Here is an 11,753-nt window from a genome sequence, read left to right as displayed (position 1 = left end):
ATTCTCCTCGCACCTTTCAGGAATCTTACGACCAGGTCGTTTCTTCCCAGTGACTGGCCAGCCGTCAGAACATGATGTGCTGCTATGGCTGCCACATACACTTTGAGCGTGGACGGGGAGCAACCCGCGTCCAGCAGCTCCTGTAAGAATGAGTGAACCACTGATATCACACATGACTCTGGGTCAGCCTGATTTTTCGAGCACCAGCTGGAAAAACCTGAGCATTTTGAAGCATACAGGCGCCGAGTCGACGGGGCCCTGGCTTCAGATATAGTGCTTAAAACCTTCTCAGGAAGGTCCTTGGGTACCCGTTGAGGGGCCAAACATGAAGGGCCCATAAATCGGGTCTCGGATGCCACAATGTCCCGTTCACCTGTGTGAGGAGGTCTTTCCTCAGTGGGACAGGCCATGGGATTGTGTCCGATAACTGAACTAGTTCCGGGAACCACGATCTGGTTTTCCAGAGAGGGGCCACCAGAAGGACTGGGCACCCGCTCTCTCTGACCCGTTTGATGACTTGTGGAATCATCGAGACGGGGGGGGGAAAGGCATAAAAGGGACGTTTGGGCCAGACATGGGCCAGCGCGTCCCTGTTCTTCGAGAAGAACAATTTGCAGTGGGTGTTGATTCTCGAGGCGAAAAGGTCGATTTCGGCCTCGCCAAACACCTTCCATATTAGACTGACCGTCTGTGGGTTCAGGGACCACTCGCCGAGGGGAGTGTTGTCCCATGAAAGCATATTCGCGCCCACATTCTGGACGCCCGGGATATGCGCTGCTCTCAGAGAGCTCAGGTTGGTTTGTGCCCATATAGAGGAGGTCTCTCGCCATCGCATGCAGGTTCCCTGACCTGATGCCCCCCTGGCGATTCATGTAGGCCACCACTGACGTATTGTCTGTGCGGACTAAGACGTAGTGACCTCTGAGGTTCGACAGAAATGCCTTCAGGGCCAACCCAACTGCTTTCATCTCCAGACAGTTGATATTTAAGCTCTGCTCCGTGCTCGACCAGAGGCCGGATGCAGGCATGCCCTCGTGCAGCGCTCCCCAACCCAGGTTGGACGCATCTGTAAGAACCACTTTCCTCCTGGAAATTGTTCCCATTGTCACCCCCTCGTGGTGCCAGTTCTGAGCCCGCCAGGGAATCAGGGTTCTTAAACAACCGTGATTCACCATAACGCGCAAGCTGCCTGACTGCCATGCATGAGTTGGCACACAGCGTTTCAGCCAATGCTGCATCGGGCGCATGCGCAGTAATCCCATGCGGAGTACTGGCGATGCTGCTGCCATGAGACCAAGCAGTTTCTGAAATTTCTTCAGTGGCGCGCGCTCGCGCAATCTGAAAGTGCCTGCAAGCGCTCGCACCGAGAGCGCGCGCTCTGTGTGAGTCACGCTGTCATAGCTCTCGAGTCTAAAACTGTGCCCAGAAAGATCATGCTCTGGCTGGGGGTTAGTTTGCTTTTTGAAACATTGATTGTGAAACCCAGGCATTTTAGATGGCCGAGAATCAAATCCCTGTGAGCTAATAGCTCGATTCTCGACTGTGCCCGCACCAGCCAGTCGTCGAGATAATTTAACATGCGCACTCCCTGAAATCTCAGAGGAGAAAGCGCTGCATCCATACACTTCGTGAATGTACGGGGTGCCAACGATAGACCGATCGGCAGAACGGTGTATTGATAAGCCCGGCCCTCGAAGGCGAATCTCAAGAATGGCCTGTGACGAGGATTTATTTGAATGTGAAAGTAAGCATCTTTCAGATCCATTGTGACAAACCAATCCCCCGGGCGCACTTGCGCGAGGATATGTTTGATAGTTAACAATTTGAACGGCCGTCTCATGAGAGCTTTGTTCAAATGTCTCAAATCTAGAATGGGTCTGAGACCGCCGTCTTTTTTCGGAATCAGAAAATAGCGGCTGTAAAAACCCATATTTTTTAGCGCGGGGGGGACTAATTCTATCGCCCCTTTTGCTAATAGATTTTGTACTTCGGTGCGAAGCACGTGACCCACGTTGCTTCTCACCGAAGTCTCGAGAACCGCCTGAAATTCCGGGGGTCTGCGAGCGAATTGGAGCGAGTAACCTCGCTTTATAGTGTTTATGACCCAACTCGACACATCGGGGATGGCTTGCCAGGCTAGAACCCGTGTGGCTAGGGCTTGACACACTGATTGGGGCTGGTCGCCTAACGTAGGGGGACCTGATACCCTTATATTGTGATTTGTGCACACATTGAGTATTGGACTGACTGTACAAGCATTTGCGTGTGGGGAAGTCAGTGTTACAACGGGGGAGGGGCCACCTAGTGAAGGGGGACCGTGAACCCATATATTGTGATTTGTGCACACATTGAATGTTGGACTGACTGCACAAGCATTTGCGTGTGGGGAAGTCAGTGTTACAACAGGGGAGGGACCGCCTAGTGAAGGGGAACCGTGAACCCATGTGTTGTGCTTGTGAAACTGATAGCTAACATTTTGAACGGCCGTCTCATGAGAGCTTTGTTCAAATGTCTCAGATCTAGAGTGGGTCTGAGGCCGCCGTCATTTTTCGGAATTAGAAAATAGCGGCTGTAAAAACCCGTATGTTTTAGCTCAGGGGGGACTAATTCTATCACCCCTTTTGCTAATGAATTCTGTACATCGGTGCGAAGCATGTGACCCACGTTGCTTCTCACCGAAGTCTCGAGAACCGCCTGAAACTTTGGGGGTCTGCGAGCGAATTGGAGCGAGTTGCCTCGCTTTATAGCGTTTATAACTCAACTCGACACATCGGGGATAGCTTGCCAGGCTATAACCCGTGTGGCTAGGGCTTGACACACTGATTGGGACGGGCCGCCTAACATAGGGGGACCTGATGCCCTTATATTGTGATTTTTGCACACATTGAGTGTTGGACTGACTGTACAAGCATTTGCGCGTGGGGAAGTCAGTGTTACAACAGGGGAGGGGCCGCCTAGTGAAGGGGGACCGTGAACCCATATATTGTGATTTGTGCACACATTGAATGTTGGACTGACTGCACAAGCATTTGCGTGTGGGGAAGTCAGTGTTAAAACAGGGGAGGGGCCGCCTAGTGAAGGGGGACCGTGAACCCATATATTGTGATTTGTGCACACATTGAATGTTGGACTGACTGCACAAGCATTTGCGTGTGGGGAAGTCAGTGTTACAACAAGGGAGGGGCCGCCTAGTGAAGGGGGACCGTGAACCCATGTGTTGTGCTCGTGTGCTTTATTTGGGTCGCCGTGAAAACGGCGTTTGTTTGCAAAGACGCGCTCACTGCTGCGGGCCTGTTTACAATAATAAAATCCCCAGCCGCCTGAACTGTACAGGGGGCTGTGGGAAGTTTTGCTGGCTTCTTTGAGGGTGGTCCGGCAAGCGCGGGACACGTGCCCTCTCTTTCCTTTGCGTGCTAGGACGGCTTTGGCGGGAAGCGTTCGGCATCAGCCGCAGGGCGGGGCTGAGAGGCCTGTTTCGCGGGCTTTGCTGGTCGGCGCCAGCTAGCACGGTTAGTTCCACTCGAGCTCGAGGTCCGCGACGGCCTGTGTTAGGATCCGAAGCATTTCAGCGTCGGAGTTAGTCCTGCCTCGCTGGGTCCGCCGAAAGAGACGAGGCCCGCCACGTGGTGGTGGGGGGGCGCTGATCTCCCTCGAACGGGACCGGAGATGACTGAGCTGGAGTGAGTGAAGCACGCGGGGACGTGGCCGGCGTGCATTCACAAACGTCCGTGCTCTCTGGATGCCGTTGGCTGCGGCGCTTCTTCTTCCTCGGCTGAAGTAGGGCCGGAGAAGGGAGCGCGGGTGATGCGGCGCCGCCGTCTCGAGAGAGAGCTAACGTTAGCCGAGTTCGCAGCACGGAGATAGGCATGCACGCGCAGGCCGCACATCCGCCGACAGAGAGTGCATTCTCTGCGTGGTAGAGTCCCAGGCATGAAATGCAGCTCGCGTGTTCGTAGGCCTCGCATAACACGAGGCATATGGAACAACGCTGATACAGATATAAACACATAATAAACAGATATTGAAAAGGATATCGCCGGATAGCCACAGGAGAGACGGCGTCAGGAGAAACACGGTTGAGATGTGTAGTCTGCTGAACTGTAGCTCGCTCAGGCTGAAGGCTTGTTCGACGGCGAAGGCTCAATAAATGGTCAGAGACGTGAAGTTTGTCGCTGAAGGAGTAAAATCTGCTATAATGGCGAATTCGGGGACTATTATAGACTGAGGTCACGCCCCCTTGGCGGGCTCTGACGTGTATGACGCAGAGTGATCTCATTGGTTGCACGTCAGAGGCGCCTGCGCCATTGGATGTGCAGTTGCCGCAGCGCAGCCTATGAGCGAGCCAGACGCTCATGTTCTAGCTGTGCAGCTGCAAATGCGCTTTACATAAAGGCTTCAGTAAATCGAGGAAAAGGAGTTTCCCCACTGCGTATAGCTACGCAATACGAAGTGACCGTTCGAAAGGGAACCACAGTTTGCCGACTGATTATTTTTTTATTTTAGCAGATCTGCTGTTCCTACCACAGAACTTGAAGCGCCTCCCACAGCAGTTCACCTATAAATGCTGGATTAATCCCATCAAGTGAAGAAGACAGTTGAACACGGAGAACATGAGTGATCCAGAACCCTGCAGAATGGAAGATGAAGATATTAAAGAGCAAATAGGTTGGTGTTTATTCTTGATTCGTCATTTAGGATTAATGAATATTAAATTCATTAAAACTGAATTTACTGAAGTAAAAGAGCTGTGGAATAACATGGTTAAAGTATCAAATAACATACAGGACAATGGAGCCTGAAACTGAAATGCGCTATCAAGCCCCCCTGCCATGCCCGGTTTTCGAGTTCGAGCCCGGTTTCCGGTTTTCGAGAGTTTCCGAGCACGTTAAGGGCCCCAAAAGTGCCCGAAAGCTAATAATAATAATAATAATCATAATAATAATCATAATAAATGTTTCTTGAGCATCAAATCATCATATTAGAATGATTTCTGAAGGAGCATGTGACACTGAAGACTTGAGTAATGATGCTAAAAATTCAGCTTTGATCACAGGAATAAACTACACTTTACTGTACATCCACATAGAAAACAGCTGATTTACATTGAAATATTATTTCACAATATTACTGGGTTTGTTTTGTATTTTTAATCAAATAAATGCAGCCTTCGTGAGCAGAAGAGACTTCTTTTAAAAACATTAAAAATCTTACCTACCCCAAGCTTTCTGATTGTTTCAATTATTTATTTATAACATTCCAGATGCCTTGGAAACCACAATGAGGAGGAAGATATGCTTTAACCCTTTAACTGTCAGCCCCCCTTTTGATAATTGACATTAAAATGCACTATACAAACCTAAATGGTTGTAATTCAAGAATGCTTTGGAATATAGACCTAAGTTTGGTCTTGTTTTAAAGACAACAATCAGCAGATTATTACTGAAGTGAAAGCACTTCAAAAAATGAAAGTATGAAAAAGTTATGGAAGTTAAAATTTACAGTAAATCAAATATACTTTATTAATATTTTTTTAAATATAAAATAAATATTTTACAAAATATTTTCTACTATAAAATTACTATAAAATGAAAGCTATATATCTAACCAAGTTGTGTTCCAAATTTAAAGTTGATATCACAAAAATTGAAATTCCCATGAGATTTTGTTTAGGCGTTATACCAAAAATAGCCACCGGGTGCCAATGCATTCCATTGAATTTAATTGTATGCATTCTGCCATAACAAATTAATACATTTCTATCCAAATATCACTTCTGTCACTAAATATGGAACCTTGAGACTCAGACCTTTCTGACAATATGTGTTTTGTCAAGATTAGAACATTTTTGATAATAAATTATGAAAGATGATGCCCAAAAGGGGAGGGGCCTAATAAAAAATACCGTTTCTATGGTAACGCAATATCCAATTTCAAAACGGTTTTTACAGGATGAATTCTGAGTTCGTAAGCTTTGAAATGATACCTAATTTATGATAACGTCTAAAATATGTGATGTAATAATAATAAAATAATGATATATATATATATATATATTATACTTTTTAGAGGACTTTTTACTTTACTTTTTAAAATATAATTGTATCTTTTTTTATTGACAAATACTAGATTATATTTTATTATGAACTTTTAGCATTCAAAACCAAAGTTTCAATTATTAAAAGTGTGTGCGTTGACTTTGTGACAAAGATCAAAAACTCCTGTAATGAGTCGATTTTTTGAGGTGCACTCTTGTCATAAATGCATATATTACTGTTCATAAAAAAATTTAAAAAAAAAAAACAGCGCTAAAATATCTATTAAGGAGTCTTAGACCTTTCCAACGATATATAGTTTGTCATGATTAAATTAGGATTTAATAGTAATATTTTGAAGTAAATTTCGGTTGCCCGTATACAGTTGAGGGGTAAAGAATAAGACATTTTTAACACAATTACTACAATATACATTTCTCCATACAGCACAAAAAAATCCAACTAATACTTCAAAATATAATAGTGTTTTGAACTTTATTGATATAATATGATGATTTGTAAATTGACATTGATTTGCAAAGCATACAGAAAAACTCTCAACACCTACTCACAGTGTATCATTGGTAAGGTTTAATTAAGTAGAATATATGATAATTCATTGAGGAACTGATGGTGATTGACTGTTCTCTGTCCGTTTCCTCATTTTCTGTTCAACTTTCATGGATCTGAAATGATCAACCAATACAGCAACAGTAGCCACACCCACCAGAACACAGAGGACCAATCGGATCACAGCTTCAGTAAAACTACAACACTGGACAGAGTCTGAGAGAAGAAAAATAAAAACACTCAACCATTAGTGCGCTCAATACCTCATAAATGGTCGTAATATGCTTGCACCAAAAGCAAAATATGTTAAAATATTATTAGAAAATGTATTTTTATGGTGTTTTCACTGCCATATTACATGCATTGATATACCTGAACATAGTTGAAAGAGTTCACCGATGTCCAGATGTGTGGTCTGGTTGCTGAAGGTATTGTTGATCACACAGCTGTAAGTGTTGTTATCCTGATATTCCACATCCAGAGGTAGAGAGAGACTGATGCTGAGATCACACACACTGATGCTGGACAATACACTGATTCCTTTGTACCAGGAGAGAGTCACATCACTCACATTCAACACTGAACACACCAGTGAACATTTGGACACCGATGATCCAGATGATGATGAACATTGTGAAGAGTTACTGATAATCTCAGGTACAGGCAGAGGAGCTGGAAAAGATCTGTAAGATGAGGGAAGCTCGATGAGGTGAGACTCGCCCCGATCACTCGGAGTTTCACTCTCCTCGTTTTGTGTGATTGCAGTGATGATGACAGGTGTTGACACAGCTGCTTTCAAACAAAAATCAACAATTGAAAGAGACAACAACATTTATGAAAGTAAGGCAAATAAAGGTTAAAAGACAATGTGGCAGTGATATTTAACTCACCATCTACAATAACCATGAATATCTCCCGCAAAGTTCTTCTGGAGCTGCTGATAGACACTGTATAATATCCAGCGTCACTGAGTCTCGTGTTTGTGATGGTCAGAGATCCAGTCGGATGCAGTTTCAGTCGGTCTCTGAATCTCCCATCAGAACCAGGAAACGTATGAATACTGTATTCATAGACTTCAGCAATACATGATTTATCAGATCCAAACTTCCATGTTATGTGATCATTTCTCTGTATGCTAGTAACATCAGTGTGTAGAGTGACAGAATCTCCCTCCATCACCGATATTATCTTTATTCCATCCGCTTCCACATCTGTTAATATAAAAAGTGTAAATACAATTGTGGATTGAGAGCCATGAGAGTCGATGGATAAAAACATTTAAAATGTTTAAAAAGGAAGTATTCATCAACAGTAATTGTTTGATTGTTATTTCCAGAATTAATATGATTTTAGTAACCCTAATTTTTCACTGCATGTACATAAATCTGAGAACACAAATTCTAGATAGCATGAAAGCAAAGAGAGATTCCAGATAGCCAAGAGATTCATCAATGCACTTGCAAAACGAATGTATTAGAAGCAGAATAACTAATAATAATTTAAAAATACACTCACCATGGACACATATAAAACAAATCAACAAGCTCCACTGAAACATTTTTGAAAGACTGACTGGTAGAGTTTAGTAGATTCAGAAGAGCACAGAAATATATCTGATAACCCTCTTACTGTTATGAGAAGGTTTCCACTGAAAATTACAACAAGATTAGAAGAATTAGGTTCGCAACAGTCTCTGATTTGCAGAGTATAATCAGACTGAAGGTTTAATCTCAGGTTATCATCAATATCACTCACAAACTGCAACTGAAAGTAACCACTTCTTGTTCTGAGCAACTTTCAAAAACAACAAAAAAAGGTCTTGTGTTACTACTATTACTGTGTTACTATCACTATTGGCTCATTTCACCATGGTGAAATTAACCAATGTTGCACTAGATTTCATTTGATAATTTGAGAGATACGGAGATTGAAAAAGAAGAAAGTTGTCAAAGTTTAAGTTGGTTGAGATATATAAATGTGTTCCTCCTCCTCATGCATATTATCAATGGCCAACTCCCCAGAAATGTTAGATTTTATATTTTACATTAAAAATGGGAATAATATAGTATATATTTTTTCTTTGTAGAACTACGTTTGCTACACTGCAAGAAATGCTGCCACTCCCAGCTCAACACCTGTCTTCACAGTCACAGGTGTTACAATATATGTAGTTCCTGAAATATTCATGATATTTCAGAGCTGTCCTTGAGACAACATCCAAACGAATGAAACTTAAAGGTGCAGTGTGTGATTTTTAGCGACATCTAGCGGTTCGGTTGCGAGTTGCACTAAGGGCTCAGCCCACTGCTCACCCCTCCCTTTCGAAGAAGCTACGGTGCCTGAAACTGGACAAACATATCGTCTTCTGAGACAGCAGAGAATAGCCAGAGTAAGCCAAGAGTGTGTAACATTGTCACTGTTTCTGTACCACAGTCCATTATAAACCACATCATGGATAAAGTTTACAAAGCCATAGTCAGGTGAGGATCAAGGGTCTTAATATATAATATAATAATAGTAATCAGCTGATTGTGTCATTTCCCCCCACATAGCAAACCCATAATACAGCGAGGGAGAAGAACCACATGAAACTATGCAACTATATTTTTTCTAACAGGGCAGTAAAAGTTTAGCTGGCTAAATATGAGCTGTTACTGTGGCTGAGCTGGCTAAAGCGTAAAGCCTTGTTTAAACTCGATGCGTCCGCATGAGCCCAAAGGAGCGCGCGTTTGTGAGTAAACCTCACTCCTCTGATCTCAAAAGGCTCTCTAGCGACAGATGCTAGAGGCTGCAGTCTTTAGCCTCCTTGTTAGAGCGCCTGACTCTCATGCCGGATACCCGGGTTCGAGGCCCGCTCGGAGCGGGTCGAGTGGGACCCGGGTGGAGGGGTTACATACACATGTTCCTGCCACCACAGCCACGATGCGAAAATACTATTAAAATTCTATTCCACCAGGCGTCTTTACGAAGTAAAATGGGGAGTGTTTGTAAAATGGTGCAGTGTTGCAGATTTCAAACAGGCGAGCTGTCCCGTGTCGGATGTTTTACGTTTCCTGTAGCACAGGTACCTACCAAATAGGTAGGCTAGGGATACTTGTGAAAACCGATGCCACGTAAATTCTTAGTTAACACAATAAATTAGCATTTCACGGCATGCAAATGTATGTGCACACAGAAGAAAACGACTCGGTTACTAACGTAACCTCGGTTCCCTGAGAGGAGGGAACGAGTATTGCGTAAGTAGCTTACGCTATGGGAAAACTCCTTTTCTCGAGAATATTGAAGTCTTTATGTAAAACGCATTGCAGCTGCACAGCTGACAGCAATGAACGAAGGCAGCTCGGTCATTGGCTGTGCTGCGGCAACTTGCTCGAACCAATGACGGGGCGACTCTGAATGCGCGACCAATGAGCGCGCTTCGCGCCCGCGCGCGTCAGAGCCCGCCAAGATGGGCGTGGCCAAGAGCTATATATTGGGCGCCCCGTCATGAGAGTTCTTTAGGTTAAAACGACTGAAGCGAACTAACCAAGCACAAGCACGGCAGCTTACGCAATACTCGTTCCCTCCTCTCAGGGAACCGAGGTTACGTTAGTAACCGAGTCGTTCCCTTTCGAGAGGTCTCTCCTATTGCGTAAGTAGCTTACGCTATGGGAACACCATGCAAAACGCCGTGCGTGCTGAACTTCGCCTTATGATAGCCAGAGGCAGGTGCCTGAGCTAAAAAAGCAAAGTTATCATCCAACTAGCCGGCAGAGGCGAGCTTTATATGTGGGAAAGAATACAGAGCGGCTAGAAGGCGCTCAGTGTGACACAAGCACATACATAATCTAGATACGAACTCGTAGTTCAACTAGCATCATGCTGATAGTACATTGGAATGCAGTGTCGGGACCTGTAGGTTGTAGAACCTGATAAATGTGGACGGTGAGGCCCAGCCTGCCGCCGCACAAATATCCTCGATCGGTATCCCGCTCGACCATGCCCAGGAAGAAGCCACACTCCTGGTGGAGTGTGCTTTGACTCCCCAGGGGCATTGAAGTCCCTTAGCTTCATAAGCCAGCGCTATAGCTTCAACTATCCAGTGAGAGATTCTCTGCTTTGAAACGGCGGAACCTTTCGTACGGCCGCCAAAGCATACAAACAGTTGTTCTGTCTGTCTGAATAGGGCAGAACGCTCCAAATACACTCTGAGAGCCCTAACGGGGCAGAGTAGATTAGCGTCGTGTTCGTCTGCTGGGGACGATAGCGCAGTTAGGGAGATAACCTGTGCTCTGAAGGGAGTGGTGAGCACTTTAGGAATATACCCATGTTTCGGTCTAAGGACGACCCTGCAGTCGTTAGGTCCGAATTCTAGGCAGGCAGCGCTTGTCGAAAGCGCGTGCAGGTCGCCCACTCTCTTGACCGAGGCGAGTGCCAGCAAGAGCGCAGTCTTGAGCGAGAGCTGTTTAAGGTGCACGGTTCGGAGTGGTTCGAACGGAGGCCCTTTAAGAGCGTCTAGGACAGTAGCTAGGTCCCAGATCGGCACTGAGGGGGGGCGTGAAGGGTTCATCCTCCTAGCGCCCCTTAGGAAACGAATAATTAGGTCGTTTCTTCCCAATGGACGTTCCATTACAGGGTCGTGTGATGCTGTGATGGCCGCCACATATACTTTGAGCGTGGAGGGGGCGCGGCCCGCCTCCAGAAGCCCTTGTAGAAAAGCGAGTACGTTCGTAATCTCGCATGTTTCAGGGTTCAGGCCCTTGGCATTACACCAGACACTGAACACTTTCCATTTCTGGGCATATAAGCGTCTCGTGGAGGGCGCCCGCGCCTCAGCGATGGTTTTTAGTGCTCCGCTCGTGAGGTTCCTGGGAACCCGTTGAGGGGCCATGCATGAAGGGCCCACAGATCGGGGCGGGGATGAAATATCATCCCGTTGGCCTGACTGAGGAGGTCTGGCCTCAGTGGAATCGGCCGTGGTGCAGATTGCATTTGCATCAGATCTGGAAACCATGTTTGGTTCTTCCAGAGTGGGGCTATCAGCAGCACTGCGTCTTTCTCCTCTCTGACCCGACTGATGACCTGCGGTAGCATCGCGATCGGGGGAAAGGCATATAAGGGACGGCTCGGCCAGCTCTGGGCGAGCGCATCCATGCTTTTCGTGAAGAAAAG

The 11,753-nt window shown here is 45.6% G+C and overlaps 1 protein-coding gene across 1 annotated transcript; it reads right to left on the bottom strand.

Annotated features, from left to right (window-relative positions):
* Positions 1–6,556: 6,556 nt before the first annotated feature.
* LOC143735455 (uncharacterized) lies at positions 6,557–8,299 on the bottom strand. The gene is made up of 4 exons (XM_077225631.1): positions 8,118–8,299; positions 7,493–7,813; positions 6,975–7,391; positions 6,557–6,818 (listed from the first exon to the last, which is right to left on the bottom strand). Exons 1-4 carry the CDS (start codon positions 8,158–8,160, stop codon positions 6,649–6,651), a joined length of 951 nt encoding a protein of 316 aa, XP_077081746.1. The 5' UTR covers positions 8,161–8,299; the 3' UTR covers positions 6,557–6,648.
* Between the last annotated feature and the right edge of the window lie 3,454 nt (positions 8,300–11,753).

Source organism: Siphateles boraxobius, unplaced genomic scaffold (genome assembly GCF_051911475.1).
Source record: "Siphateles boraxobius isolate OS27281-9 unplaced genomic scaffold, OSU_SipBor_1 13, whole genome shotgun sequence".
Lineage (NCBI taxonomy): Eukaryota > Metazoa > Chordata > Actinopteri > Cypriniformes > Leuciscidae > Siphateles > Siphateles boraxobius.
The sequence above is the reverse complement of the archived record's forward strand: the minus strand, read 5'-3'. Positions and strand labels throughout refer to the sequence as shown.

What these genes read in the sequence shown, in the direction of transcription:
- LOC143735455 (XM_077225631.1), bottom strand. Translation starts at nt 8,160, where the DNA reads ATGTTTCAGTGGAGCTTGTTGATTTGTTTTATATGTGTCCATG. An exon ending in TTGTTTTATATGTGTCCATG is followed by an intron (nt 7,814 to 8,117) that starts GTGAGTGTATTT and finishes TTATATTAACAG; the next exon opens with ATGTGGAAGCGGATGGAATA. An exon ending in ACTCTTTCAACTATGTTCAG is followed by an intron (nt 6,819 to 6,974) that starts GTATATCAATGC and finishes TTCTTCTCTCAG; the next exon opens with ACTCTGTCCAGTGTTGTAGT.